Below are 12,334 nucleotides of genomic sequence, written 5' to 3' on the forward strand. Positions count from 1 at the left end.
AGTGTCTTCTCAAGGCTCAGCATTATCTCTTTGCTTTTATATTCTATTCCCCTTGAAATAAATGGCAACATTGCATTTGCTCTTTTTTTGCCCACAGACTCAACCTGTAAATTAAACTTCTGGGAGTCTTGCACAAGGACTCCTAAGTCCCCCTGCACCTCTGATGTTAGAACCTTATCTAAAGCGTCCAGAGAGATGTTGTTTGACTTGCTGATGTCCCTCCGATATTTTTTGTGTTGCTCAAGATTTCTTCGGAATTTCTTGTGTTTGTGTTATATTATTGCCTCGATAAATCGGCAGAGATGAATGAAAAGATTAAATGAGTGGCAATGGAACAAAGGCATTTTTATATGTATGTACATGTATGAATGAACAGCAAGTGAAATGAATGAATAACGAAGGCTGCAGGCTGGGGAAGCGCCGGGCTGTGATCTGTGAATCGTGCAATGTGACCATAAATCGAAGCTGCTCCTTCCCTCCACCACCAAGAGGCGGCCTTCCACACCGCCTCGCCGCAAGAACGCGTCACGGGATGACAGAGCGGGCAGCAAACGCGAAATTCCACTAACTAACATTGTAATGGGGAGACCGAGTGATATAAAAGTCCAGCGTCTTAAAGATTAGACACTTCCACAAAAAAAGTTAGATAGCTCTAGTTTTTCAATGAAAAAATGTGAAGATGAATCATAATAGAAACAGATGGAGGTTACCTTGATCAATTTCAGTGCTGGTGACCAATTGTGAATCTGAGCCGGACAGGCTTCAGATTGCATGGTTGATCATTTTCCTCCTAGAATCTGAAATCGTCGTGCCAAGTCAGAATCCAACCAAAATGAATCGGAACATAAGCCGTTTTAACAGTTCTGGCTCGGGACCCGATGCGTTCAATTTCGATCGCCCTGCCTGGGTGGCGAACACTCTAGCCGGACTGCTCATATTTACCATCGTGATTGATATCTTGGGGAACCTACTCGTCATTTTGTCAGTTTACAGGAACAAAAAACTGAGGAACGCCGGTGAGTCCGAAAGTTATTAATGCGTTTTCTATTTTAAGTTTTAATTTCTATTTTAAAAGAGCCCCGTATGTTGTTTGATCAAAACTGTGCAGGCTTTTTTGGACGGGGAAGTGGGTGTAGATAGTTGGGGTTGATGCTTGAAGTGCGCGTGTCCCCAGGTACTGGGAACGGAAGCAGTGTTTTATACATTGAAATACCACAGACCATTACAGAAATGGTAGCAGCCAACTGATGTAACAGCTTGGTGAGCGGATCATCCCGCTGACCCATTCCGACATCAGGGAAACATGCAGTGAAACGGCATAGGAAGGATTATCCCGCTGACCCACTCAGATATCAGGGAAACATGCACAGAAAGAAGCAACTGGTGCCGGTACCACCAATTCTCTGGAATTCTCCCCTCCCCTCCTTATCCTCTTGAAAGTTATGAGAGTCGATTTCCACCATGTTTTCGAGCGGGATATTTCAGATGTCGTCCGTTTTTAAAGTGACCCTTTCATTCCAAACTTCCTGTGTGAGGGGCTATTGAACCACTCCCTCCCTCGCTCTCTTTCTATCTATTTATCTATCTTTCCATCTAACTATCTATCTGTGAGAGTGAAATAGAAAGGTTAGGGTAGTGATTGCATTAGATGGCAGCCCTGGAGTTGCTCCCTTCTCCATAATATCCCCCCCCCCTTTTTTTTTAGAGGCGATTAGATTGATCTTAAAGTTGAGGTTGCAGCTGAGCCTGACTTTGCACCTTTACACCCCAGTCAGTCAAGGCATAGTAGCGCAGACTTTTAGCACTGCCTGATAAATGATGAATGAGACCTGTCGTTTCACCGTGTTAAGCACACAACAGTACACCGGACGTGGTGTGTAGTGCCGCGGTTCGGCTCCAGGTGAATGAAACACCTGTTGATGCTGACGAGAACAGTTGATTTCAGTTAATCCCATGACAGAAGTGTTTGCATTGATGGAACAGGAAGAAGGTATCAATAGTAGAGGGTTGTGTTAATGCCCATGCTAGCATCAAGGACGAGTTTGAGAGTGAGATGTTCGGGATGGTATGAGTGATGTTCTGCTGCCCTTATATCTCCTGCACTTCCTAAAGAGAAAAAACTGTTAGAGTGCACAGTCAGCTTTGGATCCGGTTGGAAGCGATACTAATATATTTCTCTCACCGTGTTATCGTTTTCATTAGAACAATTTGTGGGAAATTTAAAGAAAATTAGCGCACATATTTCGGAATCCTACGGCAGAAAAGTTTAATGAGCCGTTCTCCCCGGATCCACAGTTTGCTCAGGGAGCATCACAAGCAGCGTGTCTTCCCGCAGCCTTGCAAAGTTTTTGCGGGTTTATCCACATCTATAACTGTTCCGTTTTTATTCACAGATAATGAATGTTGATGGTACTATTTTTACTTTTTCAGTGCAGCTATAAATATTTCTTGAATAAAATTCTTCCCTGTGGTGATGCTAATCCTTAGTGAAGTTTGTAAAGAATTCATCGGTAAAAACAATACTGCTGTTAAGGAGCACTGCCTCTGGCTTATTTCAGCCGACCGTTTCTTGTAAATGCTGTAGTCTGCACCCAATGCTGTCTTTAATTCAATTTTTGGTACAATTAGTAAACAAGTACCTCTAAGATATTAAGCTGTACAATATAAGGACATGAAATACATCTGGATTAGCCCTGACACTTCAATTTTTATACAATTATTCGTTTGAAGGGATGGGGATTTATTTCTGCAAATTATCCAGTAAAAAGGGTAATCAAATGAAGGATGTCAGAAGAGTCTAAGCTTGACCAAGATGAATCCGTAAGCTTCTTGAAGGCATTTCCAAATACAGTATGTGAGCATCATTTCACAATTCTTCCCTCTGAGTAGTATGAATATCTTGATGGGCAAAGTATGATGTCAGGAAGTTATTAAACATCCCCAGAACGATCTAATTTTAAGAATTAGAATTCTTCTAATTTAATATATTTGTAATAAAAATGTCTGATGAATTTTCCAAATTCACTGCTAAACCAAACCAATTAACTCAAGAACGTGGCTTACCATAGAGTTCTCTAAGCAACTTATGAAAGAGAAATATTCACAGGCTTTGGAAGTGCAGTTAAAATGTCAAACGTTAATACTGTAAAGAAAAAGGCAATTTTTTTAAAAAATTAATATTTCCTTTAAAGTTATAGTAAAGGCAATTAATTGATAATTAAATTCACAGATATATTTGAGCAAGCTATGAATATAGATTTCATTTTAATTTTCCTATGGGTACTTCAAAGTATACAATAAAAATGAGATACATTTTTTTGTTAATGCAAGGAATAACTATCCATAGATTGGACATTAATGTTTAATATAATGTGCATTTGAAAGGAGCTTTGAAAACTCTTCATGAATTTGAAAGAATGATGAGAAACAAGTGTAAGATTTAATCAGAGACCCAGGAGATTGAAAAGTTCATGAAGGCATGGAAAAGAACTAAGTAAACGACCAATATTATTATTTGAAGTATATTCTATATCCTGCTTGAGCTCATCCAGTAATCAGAGGTGTAGCAGAGCATATCATATCAGGGGAATGCCTGCCTTGACTTTGAAAGCATTCTGTGTTCTGGACAAGTTTAAGCACCTAGAGGAGTTTAGATGCCAGGTGACATTAGCACTGTTTACCTTTGATGCAGAATCTTTCATAGATGGAGCTTTATAAGAGATATTCCTGCCACAGCTCAAGTGAATGCAGATGGAGAAATAACGGTTAATCCCCAGAAAGATTAAAAAAGAAAGGACGGGCCGGTACTCCTGGAGACTTCTGAGGGCATCATATATTAAATCCTTGGCATGAATGGAAGAGAAAAGGGTCAAGAGATTGATGGATACAGAGGGTAGTATAGTAAATGGAACACATAAGTGTTTCTGTGGCTGCAGAAATAATCCTGGCATGGCTATTATGCTTCAACCATAAGGCTCTTGAACCAGAGGGGATAAATTCAATCATGTTAACATTGCGCCAATCCCACAACCTAAGAACTTACTTTCAAGAACTCTCCATTTCATGTCCTTGATATTTATTGCTGTTTATTTGTTATTATTATTTTGTTTGTTTTTTATTATCTTTACATTTTCTTAGTTTGTTGTCTATTCCACATTGGTCATTTGTCCATCTAGTTGCATATGGTTTTTCATTGATTTTATTCTGTTTCTTTGTACTTACTGGGATAGTATGTAAAAAATGAATCTCAGGTTAGTATATGGTGACATTTATGCACTTTGGTAATAAATTTACTTTGAAATGGGAACTTTAAACTTTGTTATGTTCCTTGCCTGGTAACATGGTTAAGGATATCACAGAGTCATTAGGGAAAATCTTTGGTGGGCAGTGGAGGAAGGATGAGCAGCCAAAAATCATGGTCTACATCACCACAAATGACAAGAGTAGATAACGAAACCTACCCTGCAAGTAGATTTTATGGAATTATGAAAATGATTAAAAAATCAGCATCTCAAACATAGCAATATCCAGATTACTCATTGTGCCAAGCACCAGTGATTTTAGAAATAGAGTTGTTGAGGGTGAGGCTTGTAGTGCAAAGGAGGGAGATTTAGGCAAATTTGCCAGGGAAATGGACAGAAGAAAGTAGAACTGAAAAGGAGAAAAATACTGCAAACAATCATCAGGAGAGATAACTAACACCCAAAGACAAAGCAGGAAGTTTTTGGATAGGGCTGAACTGAGTAAAGAGTACAAGGCAGTATAGGGTGTGCTTACTGTGCATGCAGGTAAATGTGGGAAGCATACTAAACTAGGTTGGTAAGCTGCAAATGGAATTGACCAAATGGTATTAAGAAGGTGTAATAATAGCAACCAGCTAAAAATGGGGATGACAAGTTATATAAAATAGTAATGGATGCAATTTGTCCAGGGAGGGTTGAGAAAGGGAGTACGCAGTGTGAAAGGCATTGTAGATTAAGGAGAATGTTACAGTACTGGGGAACAATCAAGGAAATAATCTATCTGATTAGAATCTTTAATTGAAAGAGATGCAATTATACTATTTCACTACCTCACTCAGTGGCTACTTTATTAAGTGGCAGTGGGGAGAGTGTTGGGAGGCGACTGCACAGGATCAAAAGAAGCAACAGAAAGTTGTAAACTTAGTCAGCTCCACCATGGGTGCTATTCTCCATAATATCCAAGACATCTTCAAGGGAGCAATGCCTTAGAAAGGTGGTGTCCACTATTAAGGACTCCCATCACCTAGGAGATGCCCTCTTCTCATTGCTACCATCAGATAGGAGGTACAGAAGCCTGGGGGCACACACTCAGTGATTCAGGAGCAGCTTCTTCCTCTCTGCCATCTGATTTCTAAATGGACTTTGAACCCGTGAACACTACCTCACTTTTTTTTATTCTGCTTTTTCACTTCTATTTTTAACTATTTATTATACAAATACATACTTACTATAATGCATTTATTTATTTTTTCTATGTTTATCCTGTAGTGCATTGTACTGCTGCTGCTAAGATATCACATTTCACAAGATGTAGCATGCTGGTGATATTAAACCTGATTCTGATTCTGAATTAGAATACAAGTATCATATCCTTTGTAATTGGATAACCACCCATAACTGTTGTATTCAGTTCATCAGTTTGAAAGCTTCACATAAATCACCTCTCAGGGTTCAAACACCTTCAAAGTAATGTGGCAAAGAACAATGACTGGAAGAATAGACCATAAGACCATAAAATATAGGAGCAGAAGTGAGCAATTTAGCCCATCGAGTCTGCTCTGCCATTCAATCATGGGCTGTTCCAATTCTTCCAGTCATCCCCACTCCCCTGCCTTCACCCCACACCCTTTGGTGCCCTGGCTCATCAAGAACCTATCTATCTCTGCCTTAAGTACACCCAATGATTTGGCCTCCACAACCAGTTGTGGCAACAAATTCCACAGATTTATCACCTTCTGACTAAAGTAATTTCTCCACATCTCAGTTCTAAACGGACATCCTTTAATCCTGACGTTGTGCCTTCTTGGCCTAGAAACCCCTACCATGGGAAATAACTGTCATATCTAATCTGTTCAGGCCTTTTAACATTCAGAACGTTTCTATGAGATCCCCCCTCATTCTCTTGAGCTCCAGAGAATACAGCCCAAGAGTTGTCAGACGTTCCTCATATGATAACCCTTTCACTCCAGGAATCATTTTTGTGAATCTTCTCTGAACCCTCTCCAATGTCAGTATATCCTTTCTGAAATAAGGAGCCCAAAACTGTACACAAAACTCCAAGTGTGGTCTCATGAGTGCCTTATAAGCCTCAATATCACATCCCTGCTCTTATACTCTATACCTCTAGAAATGAATACCAACATTGCATTTGCCTTTTTCACCACTGACTCAACCTGGAGGTTAACCTTTAGGGTATCCTTCGCAAGGAGTGCCAAGTCCCCTTGCATCTTTGCATTTTTAATTCTCTCCCCATCTAAAAAATAGTCTGCTCATTTATTTCTTCCACCAAAGTGCATGACCATACACAATAAGCCCAGCAAAGTAGGGAATTCTGAAGTCTATGTGGAAGATACAGTGAAGCCAAAAAAAAAACAATGCATCCCATGATGAAAGAACAGAAGTTCAAGCAACTTTCTGATACATGGACCTGATCACTTGGCGGTCCTTCTATCTGCATACAGGCAGAGGCTAAAAAGCAAAGTGCTAGAAATTAGGACAACAAAGGTGTGGTAATGGGAGGCCGATGAGCAGCTATGGGATTGCTTCAAGTTGGTGGGCTGGGCCGTGTTCAAGGACTCCTCTGTGAATCTATATGAATGCACCATGGTTGTCATGTAACGTTAAAACAGTTGTAGTTGAGTGTGTCTCACAAAATCATTCAGTCTTCCCCAAACTGAAGCCCTGGATGAACCATGAGATCCACAATCAGAGGTGTTAAAGTTACAAGAGATCCAGGTTCAGTCTTCAGAAAGTCCTGTCATGGGTGAAGTGGCAATTCCACAACTGAACTTGAATCAGTGAATGATGGTCAACAGTTGTGGCTGGGCTTGAATATTATCACTTCTTATGCAGTAAAATCAAGTGACATGGGCAACAACAGGGCTTCACTTCCAGATGAGCTGAATGCCTTCTATGCTCGCTTTGACCATCAAAATATGGAGGAACCGTCACGAAAACTCCCGCACCCTCTGATGTTCCTGTGATTTCAGTCTCTGAGACCAACGTGCGAGCAGCCTACAGGAGGAGGGTGAGCCCACAGGGTTTTTGGCCAAGTATTGAAGACCCCTGCTAGAGTGTTCACTAAGATCTTTAACCTCATGCTTCATCAGTCTGAGGTACCCAGCCGCTTCAAGTAGGCTCCAATTATACTGATGCCGAAGAAGAACTTAGTAACTTTCTTCAATGACCAGTAGCACTTACATCCACAGTGATAAAGCATTTTGAGAGGTTGGTGATGAAACATACCACTCCTACCCAAGGAGCAACTTGCACTTGCTCCAATTTGCCTACCGGAGCAACAGGTCCACAACAGATGTCATCTCATTGGCTCATCATTCAGTCCTGGAAGACCTGGGTCACAAAGATGCATACACTAGGATCCTCTTTACTGAACACAACTTGCCATTCAATACCATCATCCCCTTAAAACTGATCAATAAACTTCAAGACCTTTTGTGTCTATATATCCTTCTGCAATTGGATCCTCAATTTCCTCACTTGTAGACCCCAGTCCATTTGGATTTACAACAACATCTCCTCCATGGTCTTCATCAGCACAGATGTACCACAAGGCTGTGTGCTTAGTCCCCTGCTCTACTCACTTTACACTAGTGACTGTGTGGGCAAGCACAGCTCCAGTGCCATATTCCAGCTTGCTGACAATGCTACTGTCATGGGCCAAATCAAAGGTGGTGATGAATCAGCATATAGAAAGGAGATTGAAAATCTGGCTGAGTGGTGCCATAACATCTACGTAAAGTATTGTCGCAGGAAAGTAGCATCCATCATCAGGGACACCCATTATCCAGGACACGCTCTCTTCTCACTGCTGCCAATAGGAAGAAGGTACAGGAGCCTCAGGACTTACACCACCAGGTATTACCTGCCACTCAACAATCAGAATCTTGATCCAAAGGGGATAATGTCACTCTACATCACTTGCTCCATCATTGCAATGTTTCCACAACCTACTGACTCACATTCAAGAACTTCTCATTTCATGTTCTCAATATTTATTGCTTATTTATTTATTATTATTGTTTCTTTCTTTTTGTACTCGCACAGTTTGTTTTCTTTTGCAAGCTTGTAGAACTCCCAAGATGGTGTGATTTTTCACTGATTCTGTTATGGTTATTATTCTATCCAGGACTTATTAAGTATGCCTGCAAGAAAATGAATCTGAGGGTTGATTATAGTGACATATATGTACTTGGATGATAAATTTACCCTGAACTTTAGACCTCTCCAGCTTCTAAGAAGCTTTCTTTGTATTATATCACAATAAAAAACACCTCAATGCACTCCGTATCCTGTTTTGAAATGATCTTTCTTTGTGATAGTATTTCTTGATTATTTGAACTAAGTGTCCCCTCTTTAAGATGGATTAGTGAAAAAGGATGTTTTCATTTGTTTTCCAAATTGGATAGCATCTACTATTATGAATGATTGTTTCAAAGTGAGGGAGAGAATTTTAATTATGTATCTTCACCTTTTGGTGAATGAGCTCCAATTTCAGCTATCACTATAATTGTCATCTGCCCAGCAACAGGCTAGACAGATGAGATTTCAAATAAGCAAGGATAAAAATATCTGTAAATCTGCCTGTAGAGCAGCTTCCTGTAATTTTGTACTTTTCACATAATTAAATGATAAAACTTTATAAATGAATGTGATCCTTTGCAAGATCAAAAACACATTTTGTATCAATGCAAATATTCATATTAATACTAATCTACCGTAGGAAGCTCACATCTGTAAAATAATAAACCACTCACATAGCAAGTCACAAAGATTTCAAAACTCACGATTCTTAGTCACCGTTTGATTGTCGCTGTTGTTGGGGGGACTCAGAATTCTGACTCACTGTGAAACCACAAGTGTGTCTTTTGTTGGTTGAAGGCAGGTGAAACCAGGAAAGGCACCCTAATAAATACAAGTTTGTCAAGCACAGAGCACCCATGGAACAGGCAAACACTTTGATCTTTTGTCCCAATACAGCCTGTACTTTTTCAAATACATCCCATGTCCATTAAGACAGTGTTCAGCATACCCTCATGAATCAATTACACATTGTCCGCCAGAACACAGCATTGCTTTGCACTTATAAAAGGACATTAACATCTACACACATAAAAAATAAGTTCAAATGCAGACACTAAGAAAGAATCCATTAACCCAGCTCTCAAAGTGACCAACAGACAGTTATTTACAGATGGACAATAATGGACCTACTGTGGCGACCCACTTTCTGCGCAGGCGAACTGGCTCACAGATAGCCAGCATGTGGGGAGAGACTTTGGTAATGCACCTCTGATGTCACTTCCACCCAGAGAGGGTGGGTGCTAGGGATTAAATGCCAGTCCCGCAAAGTTTGAGTAAACTAGTCTCGAAACGACTTACCGACTGCGTGTCGTTATTTCAGCGCTGTGTGTAGCACATCGCTACATTGGTGACCCCGACGGTCCAAATGGGATTTGAACCAAAGATGACTGACTCTTCATCTGTTCACGCAGTTTCGCTAAAACTGCCGACTTTCTGGACGCTGCGACCACGCGTGTGGTTTAGCCAAGCAGAAGCCCAGTTCCAGATTCGGCAGATATCCTCTGATTCCACGTGTTATTACCATGTGGTGAGCGCCCTTGACCAGGAGACGGTCGCCCAGGTTGCAGATTTCATACAGTTGCCCCTGGAAGAAGGCAAATATGAAGCATTCAAAGCCCTGCTCATTGGGACCTTTGGCCTCTCACGGCGTGAGTGGGGTGCCCGCCTGCTTCACCTGGACGGTTTGGGAGACAGACTGCCGTCAGCATTGATGAACGAGATGCTGTCCCTGGCTGACGGACACAAGCCCTGCCTTATGTTCGAGCAAGCGTTCCTAGAGCGACTGCCCGAGGACATACATCTGCTGCTGGCCGATGCAGATTTCAGTGACCCCCGGAAGGTGGTGGCCTGGGCAGACGTGCTGTGGAAAGCCAAGAGGGAGAGTGTGGCATCCGTCGATCAGATTACCAAGCCACGCGCCCAACAGCAGACCAGACCAGGCCCGGCGGGGGGCGCACACAAAACAGGGGCAGGAGTGAGGAGGCCAGTGAACAGTGGTGTTTCTACCACCAGCGGTGGGGCACAAAAGCCTGCCATTGTCACCCGCCCTGCAAGGGCCAACTGCCGCTAATGACAATGGCGGCTGGCCACCAGGATATCCTCTTGTGCATCTGGGAAAAACAGTCGGGACGCCGCTTCTTGGTCGACACCGGAGCGGAGATCAGCATCTTGCCCCTGACGGGGTACGACACCCGCAACAGGAAGCCAGGACCCATCCTGAGGGCCGCAAACAGCAGCACGATACAGACCTACAGCACCCGCACAGTGCAGCTGCAGTTTGGCGCCGGCTGGTTCACGTGGGACTTCACACTGGCCGCCGTGGCCCAACCACTCCTGGGGGCAGACTTCTTGCGAGCTCACAGCCTGCTGGTCGACTTGCAAGGGAAAAGACTGGTACATGCCGAGACTTTCCAGATGTTCTCTCTGGGTGAAGCCAAGTTGCCGGCCCCACACCTGGACTCCATCACACTGTTGGACAATGAATTCACCAGAATCCTGGCGGACTTTCCATCGAATCTGGCACCGCAGTTCACAGCAGCCATGCCTAGACACGGGGTACAGCACCACATTCCGACCCAGGGATAACCCCTCCACGCCCGCACACGAAGGCGCCCCCTGGAAAAGCTCCGCCTGGCGAAGGAGGAGTTCAAGAGGATGGAGGAATTGGGGATCATACGGAGGTCCAACAGCCCATGGGCCTCCCCCCTGCACATGGTGCCCAAAGCAGCCGGGGGTTGGAGACCATGTGGCGACTACCGTAGACTGAACGAGGCTACGATTCCAGACTGCTATCCCTTGCCACACATACAGGACTTTGCAGCAAACCTGCACGGGGCAAGAATCTTTTTCAAAGTAGACCTCGTCTGGGGATACTATCAAATCCCGGTGCACCCTGAAGACATTCCCAAAACAGCACTCATCACCCCATTCGGCCTGTTCGAGTTCCTCTGAATGCCGTTCGGCCTGAAGAATGCCGCACAGACGTTCCAGCGGCTAATGGACGTGGTGGGACGCGACCTGGACTTCGAGTTCATCTATTTGGACGACATCCTTATAGCCAGCAGCAGTCATCAGGAGCATCTGTCCCACCTCCGCCAGTTCTACTCCCGCCTGAGTGATTTTGGCTTCATGATCAACCTGGCCAAATGCCAGTTCAGTCTCGATACCATCGACTTCCTGGGCCACAGGATTACCAAAGACAGGGCAATGCCTCTGCCCGCCAAGGTAGATGTGATCTGTCACATTGCCCGGCCCAACACGGTCAGAGGCCTGCAGGAGTTCGTTGGTATGGTGAACTTCTACCACCGTTTCCTCCCCTCAGCAGCTCGTATCATGTGCCCTTCGTACACCCTGATGTCGGGTAAAGGGAAGGACATTACTTGGGACGAGGAGGCCATGTCCGCTTTCGTTAAAGCCAAGGAAGCCTTGGCAGATGCCGCGATGCTGGTGCACCCCGGAACGGACGTTCCGACCGCCCTCACGGTGGACGCATCTGACACAGCAGTCGGTGGGGTGCTGGAGCAGCTCATCGAGAGGCGCTGGCAACCTTGGCATTCTTCAGCAAGCACCTACGACCACCTGAACTCAAGTACAGTGCCTTCGACCGGGAGCTGTTGGCACTGTATCTGGCAATCCGGCATTTCAGGTACTTCTTAGAAGGCAGGCTGTTCACCACGTTCACGGACCACAAACCGTTGACCATTGCGTTCACGAAGGTGTCCAATCCCTGGTCGGCTCGCCAGCAGCGACATCTGTCCTACATCTCGGAGTACATGACGGACATCCAGTATGTCTTGGGTAAAGTCAATGTTGTGGCGGACGCATTCTCCAGACCAGCTGTCCAGGCCCTGTCCCTGGGGGTGGACTATGCAGCACTGGTGGAGGTGCAGCAGGCAGACGACGAGATGCCCAGCTGCAGGACCACAGTCTCGGGTTTGCAGCTGCAGGACTTTCTCGTAGGCCCAGTTGAGAGGACCCTCCTGTGCAACGTG

At 43.9% G+C, this 12,334-nt stretch overlaps 1 protein-coding gene across 1 annotated transcript in view; it reads left to right on the plus strand.

The window, feature by feature from the left end:
* Window positions 1-832: 832 nt before the first annotated feature.
* The window catches only part of LOC132404483 (melatonin receptor type 1A-like), a 74,578-nt gene continuing 63,076 nt past the window's right edge, over window positions 833-12,334 (plus strand). Inside the window, exon 1 of the mRNA XM_059988639.1 lies at window positions 833-1,016. Within this exon, the coding sequence (XP_059844622.1) occupies window positions 833-1,016 (184 nt within the window). The remainder of the gene's footprint in view (window positions 1,017-12,334) is intronic.

The sequence above is a fragment of the Hypanus sabinus genome, chromosome 14 (genome assembly GCF_030144855.1).
Source record: "Hypanus sabinus isolate sHypSab1 chromosome 14, sHypSab1.hap1, whole genome shotgun sequence".
In the NCBI taxonomy this organism is placed as follows: domain Eukaryota; kingdom Metazoa; phylum Chordata; class Chondrichthyes; order Myliobatiformes; family Dasyatidae; genus Hypanus; species Hypanus sabinus.